The sequence below is a fragment of the Peromyscus leucopus genome, chromosome 1, assembly GCF_004664715.2.
Source record: "Peromyscus leucopus breed LL Stock chromosome 1, UCI_PerLeu_2.1, whole genome shotgun sequence".
Classification (NCBI taxonomy): Eukaryota; Metazoa; Chordata; class Mammalia; order Rodentia; family Cricetidae; genus Peromyscus; species Peromyscus leucopus.
Window position 1 is genome coordinate 166,220,099 of NC_051063.1, and position 10,748 is coordinate 166,230,846.

Below are 10,748 nucleotides of genomic sequence, written 5' to 3' on the forward strand. Positions count from 1 at the left end.
ACTCTGATCCACATCCCCAGCCTCTCACTGGGGGAATTGAAGGGCGGAGCTTTGCCACTGGGCCACACCCTCAGTCCTCTTTTTACCTTTTATTTGAAACGAAATGTTAATAAGTTGCCCAGGCTGGCTTTGAACTGGTGCTGTAGGTGAGATTAGCCCTGAACTTAACAATTTTTCTGTCTCCTTGTCCCTAGTGCAGGACTGACAGGCCTGGCCTGTACCACCTCCTACCTCAGCAGGCTTTTCCATTCCTTATTCTCACCCTGTTCCCACCCACCCCTGGGCCTTTGCACAAGCTGGTCTCTGCTTGGAAAACTGCTTAGGCAGGCAGCTCAGTCACCGCCCCTCCAGGGAGCCTTCTGTGACTCCCTGGCTAGGTAAAATCCAGCAACCCTTCTCACCCCTTCGGATTCAGCTGACCGTTCACTTTGGGGGGTTAGTTGAGTGGGTGTTGATGAAGCACCCTTTGTGACCCGTCTACCAGCAACTGTGAGAACTGGATGCTCCCCTGTAACTGTTAGCTCCTCACAGACACAGGAGCAACTGGAACAGGCCCTCTCTACTGCCATGTCCCCAAGTCCTGTCTCTGCCACAGGAGCAGAGAACCCAGACACGACAGCCCCTTGCACCCACCCAGAGAGCGCATCAGCTGATCGCTCCTTCCCACTCACCCTCTTCTCATGATTGGGGACGATGCAGCGGACGAAGCTGGGGTTGGTGTTGCTGAGTGTGGCCATGAGGCGGCTCAGGGATTCCTTGTAGAGCTGCCCCACAGTCCGGAACATTCCACGGCGGGGGCGGCCTCCTGGGGGGCCATCCCCGAGGCTGCTCACCTGCTCCAGCCCCACAATGCCCTCCACTGTGGAGAGACAAAGAGGTGTTCAAAAGGGACCAAGGTCAGTCGCTACAAATTCATGCCCCCCGCCCCCCGCTGGCCTCCGCCTCTAAGTGGGGGACCCCAGGCTTCTTAGATCAGCTTTAAGGAGTGGGGCTAGCCAAGGTGGGACGTCTTGCTATGTACAGGACCCAGCACGTCATACATAACATTGCTCCTTGGCCCGGTTGGGGCTGTGCAGTTGACAGGCAGACAGAGGATCAGGAATGCAGCAACTGGCCTCAAGGTCACAGAGCTCAAAAACCAGAACCCAGGGCCAGAACCTGGCAGTGAATCCTCCGTGTGACCTGCCACTGCTGGCCTTCCCCAAGCTCACCTCTCTCTGGTGCCCCTGTGCTCTCAGTCATTTTCAAAACAGCATAAGGAAGAGCTAAGGTTCTGGGTTCAAATCCCTACTCTACCACTTACTAGCTGTGTGACTTGAGCAAGCTACATAACCTCTCTGTGTTTGTTTTCTTCTTCATCTTCCGTTTGTTTTTGTTTCTTTTTGTTTTTCGGGACAGAGTTTCTCCGTGTTGCCCCAGCTGTCCTGGACTAGCTCTGTAGACCAGGCTGGCCTCGAACTCACAGAGATCTGCCTGCCTCTGCCTCCCAAGTGCTGGAATTAGAGGTGTGCGCCACTGCCTGGCTGTTTTTTCTTATTTGCACATTACGTGCTCAAGAAATATCTTTCCTAAAATGTTATTAAACTGTGTGTGTGTGTGTGTGTGTGTGTGTGAGAGAGAGAGAGAGAGAGAGAGAGAGTCTGTGTGTGTGAGAGAGAGAGAGTGTGTGTGTGTGTGAGAGAGTCTCTGTGTGTGTGTGTGTGTGTGTGAGAGAGAGAGAGAGAGAGAGAGAGAGAGAGAGAGAGAGAGAGAGAAAGGGAGTCTGTGTGTGTGAGAGAGAGTCTGTGTGTGTGAGAGAGTCTGTGTGTGTGTGTGTGAGAGAGAGAGAGAGTCTGTGTGTGTGTGAGAGAGAGAGTGTGTGTGTGTGTGTGTGTGAGAGAGAGAGAGAGAGAGAGAGAGAGAGAGAGAGTCTGTGTGTGTGTGTGTGTGTGTATGTGTGTGAACACGTGTACATGGGCACGTGTGGAGGACAGAAGACAACTTGTAGGAGTTGGCTCTCTCCTTCCACCACATGGGTCCTGGGAGATTGAACTCAGTCTTGGCAGCACAGACACCTTTACTTACCGAGCCATCTCGCTGGCCCCTTGTGTGTATTTCTAACATGCGGTCTAGCTAGACGGCTCTAGAACCACCAAGCGCTCAGCAAGAAGGGAGAGACCTCATGCAGAGAGGAGTGGACCAACATGTCTACCCACGATCCCCCCAGTCCCCCAAACTGTGTTCTCCAAGCCTCACCCGTGGGTGCACAGAGAAACCCACCCCCTGGCGGGGAAACACCAGAGCTGAGTCTCCCTGCAGGTCCAGGGGGTGACGATTGGAATGAGCCAAGTAAAGTGAACTGTTGGAGGCCCCCTTGTTCTGGGGATGGGCAGATGAGGGGTAGGGGATGGCAGTGTGGGAGAGATGTGTGAAGATGGGAGGGAGAGAAGGTGGAGAAAGAGAAAGAAAGAGCATTAGTTAGCACAGAGCAAGCTGGCAGGGACCCAGATGTTGCCCATGACCTTTTCAAGTCCTGTTCACCTTTACATCAGTGCACTGAGGTCATTTTTGAGAATTTAGTAGCAAAGAAAATAATACAGAACACCTGAGGAGCTAAGTCTACATCTGTTTTCTTAGTCCTTTTTGCCCTGGATGCCAGGAAGCTCAATAATCAACTTATACCCAACAGTAATATACCCACTCCTCCTGTATCTCATTTGCCCTTTCTGCTGGATGCTAGGATGCGGGAAACCAATTCCGGTGTCAAGGCGGCCACAGTGAGGAGGGTATAAAATGGACCGATCCCCTGCCCTTCCCTTTCTTCTGTGCTTTGAGGCAGCTTGGTTAGTGGCCCCACAAGGGAAAAGAGCCGGTCAGGAGCAGCTCAGAAGATCAGGACTGCCGCTCAGAGCCAGGCACACGGGGATGGGCGGATGGGGATGGGGGCATGATTTTTTTTTGTTGTTGTTGTTTTTTTGAGACAGGGTTTCTCTGTGTGGCTTTGCGCCTTTCCTGGAACTCACTCTGTAGACCAGGCTGGCCTCGAACTCACAGAGATCCACCTGGCTCTGCCTCCCGAGTGCTGGGATTAAAGGCGTGCGCCACCACCGCCCGGCTAGGGGCATGATTTTTAAAAAGGACTTCTTTTTATTATTTTTAACAGTGTGTGCGTGCATAAGTGCCTGTGAGCGCAGGGCCCATGGGGACAAAGGTGTTGGATCTTCTGGCCTTACAGAGGCTGTAGTGGCTGTGAGCCACCTAACATGGGCGCTGGCAACAGAACTTGGGGAGAGCGTGCCTACCCGTAACCACGGGGCTGTTTCCCCGGCCCCAGTGCAGACTTTTTAAGGTAGGAATGGCTCAGCTTGTTTATTTTTTCTTTCTTTTCCCTTTTTGTGCCTGTGTGCTGTTTCTTTTTTGAAACAGGGTCTCTCTGTAGCTCTGGCTGTCCTAGAACTCATGATGTAGACCAAGCTGGGCTCAAACTCAGAGATCCACTTGCCTCTGCCCCCTGAGTGCCAGGATTTAAGGCGTGCACCCCTATGCCTGACTAAAAATATCTATATAAAGTCATCTTTCCACATATTCAGGCTCTGGCACTTGTGATTGAACAACTAATTAAAATTTTTCTAAGAAAAAGAGTCTATACTGAACACAGAACAGGCTTTTTCCTGCCATATTCTCTATGCAATAGTGTAGCCGCTATTTACATATAATTTGCATTATGTTAAATAAGTAGGATGAGGGATGACTCACCCTATAGGGAGAGAGGGAAAAACAGTGTATGGGAAGATGTGTGTGTCAAGTGTGAATACTATGGTATCTTTGAGTGGCCTGTGTCCTGTGGGTCTCAAGGAGGACTGCACTTATTTTTCTAATCTGATTGCATCAGAGACTATTAGTAAAAGCAATTACTGACACTGATATGTCCAGGGGCATATATGTCTTCTTTCGTCCTTGTATAAGATGCTAACTTAAGATAATATCACATCCATGTATCCATCCATCCATCCACCCACCAACCCACACCTCAACCCATCCAGCCTTCCTCAACTCCTCCATCTATACATCTCCTGACCTGCCCATCCACCTCATCCACTCACCCACCCATCCACCTACCAATCCACTCATCCATCTATCTATCCACTCACCCGTCCATCATCCACCAATCAATCCATCCACATGGCCATCTATCTATCCACTGGCCTGCCCACCAATCCAGTCCTCCATGTATCCATCCACCTACCCACCCATTCATCATTCCTCTCTCCCTCTCTGCTGTTGCTCCCACTGGGGGTAGGAAGGAGCACAGACTCTGGGGACAGACCCTGGGAGGGGGGGGGCCCTCACCATCCTTCCAGATCTCAGCTGTGAGACGATCTGTGCTCTGGTGAAGTAAGGCAGCCACATTGTCATTCAACGGGTCCATGTTCTTCATCAGCCACTCATTGGCTTTATAGTCAACCTGAATGGAACCAGGCAGGTGACAGTGAGACTTGGGCTCCCCACACAGGTGCCTGGCACTGGTGTCCATTCGTACCCATCCTCTGAACTGAGCTTCTACATCCCCCACCCTCCTGGAGGCCACCCCTTTGCCCTCCATAACCACAACATTCTTCTAGTTCCTTCTGCTCTGGCCACATAGGCCTCCTCTGTTCCCAAACTCAGTCCGTTCCCACCAAGGGCCACAAGCGTGGGAGTCTGTGGAATTTCACAGGTGGTTTACTTGGTCTTGTGCTCTCTGTGTCACATGAGCCTATGCGCCCCGGGGCCGAATGGAATCCTTGGGTCCTTGAGTGGGGGTCCACAGCCAGCCTAGCCCTCACCTTGCCTGCGTAGTGCAGGACGCTGAAGTCCGCCTGATCCCGCAGGTGCCTGGGGCGTTGGAACTTGGGGTGGCTGCCCTGCTCCTGGGCCACCTTCTCCACAAAAGACTTGTCCGTGGCCTTGGGGAACCAGCACTCCTCATCCAGGAGGGCCAAGAGACCTGGAGGGTTGGCCTGGCCAGCAAGGGGAGGAACAGAAGTCAGATTCCCACGTGTGGACACAGGCGGCTGCTAGCTCGAGGTTGGGGGCTGGGGCGGGGTGGCTCAGCAGCTGAGCGCTTGCCTAGCTCGTGCAAGGCCCTCGACTCCATCACCAGCACGGAGCCACTGGCCAAAGGAATGGGGCGGCTGGCGGGACATTTCCTCTTTGGGTCCGCGGAGGGCGCTGTGGCCGGCAGAGGAGGAGCATTCTCACAGGTGGGTGGGCCAGAGTGGGGCGGGGTTGGGTATTGGGAAGAGCCAAGCTTTCTGGGTCTGGCCAGTGGACAAGACTGAGCTTCAAGAGTCTGGGTGGTGGTCAGGGCCCAGTTTTGAAAGTCTAGGCAGCGGGCAGAGCTGAACAGTGTGGGTCTAGCAGTGGGCGGAGCTGAGCGTTGAGGGTCTGGGCTGCAGGCCCCTTGGTCCTGGCCCCTCACCGGCCGCTCGATGAGATCAATGCAAGGCTGCAGGTCCAAGCCAAAATCCAAGAATGTCCAGGGGATGCCCTCTCGCTGGTACTCCTCCTGCTCCAGCACAAACATGGTGTGGTTGAACAGCTGCTGCAGCTTCTCGTTGGTGTAGTTGATGCACAGCTGCTCGAAGGAGTTCAGCTACGAGAGAATTTTGGAATAGGGTGGTGAGCAAGGACAGAGGCATCGAGACTGGAGAAAGGGACCGTAAGGCAAAGGTACGCACCTGGAAGATCTCAAAGCCCGCGATGTCCAGGATGCCCAGGAAGGACGCACCCTGCCGCGGACTTCTGTCTAGGGCGCGGTTGAGCCGCAGAACCAGCCAGCGGAAGAGGCGCTCGTAGGTAGCTTTGGCCAGAGCCTCCAGAGCGAAGTCAGCCTGCAGGGTAAGATGCACAGTGAGGCCCAGCACACGTGGATCAGGCAGGGCGTCACTGACCTTGGGGCCCTCACAGTTCGTCTCCCAGCTTCTTGAGTATGAACAGCAAACAGGATTACACAAACAACACTCTGCCATTACTGGAGTCCTAGAGTGCATCAGGCTCCCACCCTCCTGAATCAATTTCTACAGCACAGTGTGAGCTCCAGATCCAGGAGTGAGGGTTCAAATCCAATGCAGCCACTCAGAGGCTGTGTGATCTCAGGCCCTTGAATAAACCTCTCCATGCCTCAGTTTCTCTGTTATTAGAGGCTGCAGATGAAACAGAAAGCCAGGGATTCCCAAGCTCCTTCCTGTTTCCAGTAGTTCCAACCCGTGGTCACCTCTCTGTCACTACTGTGTCTGAGACACCATCTTTGCCCGGATTATGACAGTAACCCTGAGTTTCCTTTCCTATATATGAAACCTAAGGGACCAATGATTGCAGGAGCCAAGAGTATGCTTATATAAAAGACAAATGAAATCAAGTTGCTTCCCAGCCTCCCACACACCCCCTTCCTGTGGTTCCCAAGGCCTCATACGACCTCTCAGCTCCTGCTCACGGCTTCCGAGACCCTTGCTCTGTCTCACATCACTAACCCCTTCACAGAGGAACCGCTCAATGGAACCGCCCTTTCCATTTGCCTGTACGGTCGCCATCGCCCTAGCATAGCGCTTCTCAACCTGTGGGTTGCCAAGGCACTGAAGAGTCGCAGCGCTAGGAAGGATGAGAACCACTGCCGAGCCCCTTGAGGTAAGAGGCTTTGTTTTTGTTTGTACGTATGTGCACGTGTGTGCAAATGTGAGCACACAGGAGTGTGCGGAGGCCAGAGGTCAAGCTCAGGAGAAGTCACTCCCCATGCCGTTCTTTAAGGCAGGGTCTCTCACAGGTCTCATTCAGCTAGTGAGACCAGTGAGAGCTAGGAGTCTTCCTGCCTCCACCTCTCCAGCTTTTCACACGGGTTCTGGGGGTCAAAGTCGGGTCCTAGGCTTGCAAGGCAGGCACTTGCTGACGGACCCACCTCCCCAGCCCTTGACCTGTGTTTTGATTACTGCCCCCCCCCCCAGGTCTGGCGACAGAGCAGGGGCAGGCACACCCGCTAAGTGTTAGAGATGAATAAGATGTCTAAGGTCTAGTAAGAGGGCTCAGCAGGGAAGGGACGCTGCCCAGGCTGACGACCCAAGTTCAATCCCCAGGACCCACATTGCCCTTTGGTTTCAGCAGGCACTCTGTGGCGTGTGCCCATCCCCCCAGTAAATAAATCAACAAACACATGTAATGACAACAATTTAAAAGTCCCAGGACCACAATTCACAAGCCGGTTCTTCCTGCCCCCGCACGGCTGGGTCCCCGCCTACCTGCTCCTTGGTCTGTGCTTTCTGAACATAATCTCGGCCGACTTTGATGCGGGGCGTGAGAAGGGCTCTGGAGAAGTCGGTCACCCCGAGTCCCAAGAGGCGGCAGAGCTTCTGGGCAGCTGAGGGAGAGAGGAGTGACCGGAGTCGTATGGGGGGGGGGTTGGGAGGGGGCGCATGTGGGAGGGGCACCACACCCCTGGCTCTTTCCCGTAGCAGCTCCTGAGCAACCCAAGCGCTGGGTTGACAGGCCCGTGCCACCCGGGCTGGAGTCATGTATATTTTCAATAAGAAAACCTAGCATGAAAAGAACCTCAACACTAAAACGTTAAATGGATGGTGTTTGTGGCGGGGCACAGCGAGGCTGCGTGGGAGGAGTGTTTCCCTTTCTACTCTGAATTAAACCCTGAATCGAGCCATGTTTGCGGCACCGTCAGCTTCACTGAGGGAACACTTCCTCTACGTGCTCAGCTCCACAGAAGGCAAGAGAGAAGCCTAGAGAGAAATACATTAAAAAGATACCAGAGTCAGACATGGTGGCACACACTGCCATCTCAGTATCGGAGAGTTTGAGACAGGAGGGTCAGGGATTCAAGGTCATCCTCAACTACAAATCGAGTTGGGGGCCAGCCTGGGCTACATGAGATCCTGTCTGACCCCAACACTCCCACCTACAGGGTTCTAGCACAGCACATGAAGCTACTCCTCAAGGCAAGAAGGAGAAAGCCCGGTGTGGTGGCGCCTGCTCCCAGCACTCGGGAGGCAGAGGCAGGCAGAGCTCTGAGTTCAAGACCAGCCTGGTCTACAGAGTGAGTTCCAGGACAGCCAGGGCTACCGAGAAAACCTGTCTTGACCCCCTTCCACTCTACCCCACCAAAAAGCTTGTGATGTCTGCCCTCAATTAAGAAAAGCAAACAGGTGTGCCAGCACAGGGTAGTGCCAGGTTGGTGAGTGGCGCCCCCAGTGGCCACAGTGGGCACTTCAGGGCCGGGCGGGTGGGGAGCAGTGACCCAGTTCCCCAGATTTTCTGAGCTGTGCCGAGTTTGAGAGTGAGCCGGAAGGTTTTATAACCAGGACACAGAGCTTCGGGTGTCCAGAGGGAGCCAGCCAACTCTATTTCTGTCTCGATCTCTAGCTACACAAGCCCAGGGTAGGGAAAGCCCAGGGGAGACGCCCTAGGATGCAGACATCTCAGGGGTCTGACTGTGGGCAACTGTCTTTCCTTCCTTGACAACCAAATCCCAGCACTTGGTAGGCTGGCTGTGAGTTCGAGGCCCACCTGGGCTGCAGTGACGCCCTGTCTCATAAAACATAAAACAAAAAAGCTAGTTGTGGTGGTGGTGCTCGCCTTTGGTACCAGCACTCGGGAGGCAGAGGTAGGTGATCTCTGCGAGTTCGAGACCAGCCTGGTCTACATTAAAAAAAAAAAAAAAGACTGCACAGGGGTCAGGAGGACTGGAGAAGGAACCACCTGCCACACTCCTTTCCTTTACCCTGAGAAGCTCTGGGGCTGCCCATAGCTCACAACTGATGCCACTCACTGGGTGAATAAGAACGGGCACGTCATTTGAGCAACGAGCCTCAGGTTCCCTATCTACTCAAGGGCTCAAAAACAACAGCTATATCAGCTGGATGTGGGGGGGCAGAGCTGTCATGCCAGCATTTAAGAGGTGGATGCTTGCCGGGCGGCGGTGGCGCACGCCTTTAATCCCAGCACTCGGGAGGCAGAGGCAGGCGGATCTCTGTGAGTTCGAGGCCAGCCTGGGCTACCAAGTGAATTCCAGGAAAGGCGCAAAGCTACATAGAGAAACCCTGTCTCAAAACAACAACAACAGCAAAAAGGTAGATGCAAGAGGACCAGGAGTTCGAGACCAGTCTGGGTTACATATGACCGAGTCCCAAACAGTGAATAAGAAGCGGGGAGAAAATTAATGATTTTCATTGTTTAACAAAAACAAGGAGGGGATATGAGCCTGGGTGTGGTGGCACAGGCCTTCTACGCTAGCATTTGAGAGGTAAAGGCTGGGAGACCAGGAAGGAGAAGGGCCCAAGGCTGGAGGAGGGGCATTACTCAGGCGTGGGTGGGGACTCAGAGTTTCCTGCAGGGACTGGGTTGTCTCCAGCAAGGCTGTTTAAAATGGAGGAAGGCTGGCCACGGTGCTCTGGGCAAGACCTCTGCAAAGTGCAGGAGTCAGAGGCATCCAGGGCGAAGGGCAGAGGCTGGAGGGGACGGCGTGCAGAGGGCACACGCGGGCAGTACCTGTGTTGTCAGGCATGGTGGCCTGGTCCGTGTTCCGCTCTCTCTTCAGGACAACGTTGCCAAACTGGAGCACAGCGGAGACAGTGCGCAGCATGGCTGTGGGCGGAGTGGGGAGTCGAGTGAGCGGGCACTCCAGCACCGTCTCAGTGATGCTTCAGGAACCCAGAGCTGTGCTCTGCACCCCAGAGCTGAGAGCTCTCTGTGGCCTCAGCTAGACTTTAAAAAATATACACAGGGTGGGGATGGGTGGGTGCTGGAGAGGTGGCTCAGAGGTTAAGAGCACTGGCTGCTCTTCCAGAGGTCCTGAGTTCAATTTCCCACAACCACATGGTGGCTCACAGCCATCTGTAATGAGATCTGGTGCCCTCTTCTGGGGTGAAGGCATACATGCAGACAGAACATTATATACATAATAAATAAATCTTTAAAAACAAAAACAAAAACAAAAACCCAACGGAGTCAATCCACTCGGGTTTCTGTGTTCAAGCTTTGCTTTGTCCTGTCTTCCCATGAGCAGAGATGTGATGTATACAGGGTTCAAATGAGCCAGATGCTGGGCTGGGGAGAGGGCTCAGCCACTAAAGCAGTCTGTGCAAGCATGACGACCTGCGTGTGATTCCCCAGCATCCACATAAAAAGTCAGGTGCAGTGGTGCACATCTGTAACTCCAGTACTAAGGAGACGGAGACAGGAGGGTCCTTGAGCCAGCCTAGCCAAATTGTCAAGCTCCAGGTTCAGTGAGAGAACCTGTTTCCAAATCTGAGGTCATCAGGCTTGGCGGCAAGCCCCTTCACCCACGGAGCGATCCCGTCAGCCCCACGCCCAACTCTTGACATGAGTACTAGGGACTGGAACTCAGGTCCTCAAGCTTGACAGCAGCTGCTCCCCCCACTGAGCCGTCTCCCCAGCCCCACTGCTGATTCTGATGCACAGAGCTTGTGGTCAGGTTTAAAGCCAACGCCACAGGGAAGTGAGTCTCTCAAGTTGTTTTCCAAGCTGGTCACCAAAGCCCCTCTGCTCCAGCACTGTGCCCCGGGGCAGTTTACATGGCAAGAACCGCCCATGGTTAAGAGCACCTGCTCCACTTCCAAAGGACCCAAGTTCTTTTCCAAGTACCCATATAACTCCAGCTCCAGGGGATCTTACGCCCTCTCCTTGTTTCTGTAGGTACTGCACTCGAGTGCACATACACACATGCACACACACACACACACACACACACAACACACACACACACACAA

General features: G+C 53.8%; 1 protein-coding gene across 7 annotated transcripts in view; it reads right to left on the minus strand.

The window, feature by feature from the left end:
• Myh14 (myosin heavy chain 14) overlaps nt 1-10,748 on the minus strand; it is a 56,919-nt gene that overhangs the window by 25,485 nt on the left and 20,686 nt on the right. For 4 of the 7 annotated variants that reach the window (XM_028858853.1, XM_028858852.1, XM_037200431.1 and 1 more), the window contains 7 exons: nt 9,508-9,603; nt 7,251-7,369; nt 5,700-5,852; nt 5,441-5,614; nt 4,806-4,979; nt 4,330-4,444; nt 672-859 (listed from right to left, as the gene is read on the minus strand). In XM_028858853.1, the coding sequence (XP_028714686.1) occupies nt 672-859; nt 4,330-4,444; nt 4,806-4,979; nt 5,441-5,614; nt 5,700-5,852; nt 7,251-7,369; nt 9,508-9,603 (1,019 nt within the window). Of the gene's footprint in view, nt 1-671; nt 860-2,235; nt 2,359-4,329; nt 4,445-4,805; nt 4,980-5,440; nt 5,615-5,699; nt 5,853-7,250; nt 7,370-9,507; nt 9,604-10,748 lie in introns of all 7 variants that reach the window. The other 3 variants (XM_028858850.1, XM_028858851.2, XM_037200429.1) reach the window with 1 other exon arrangement.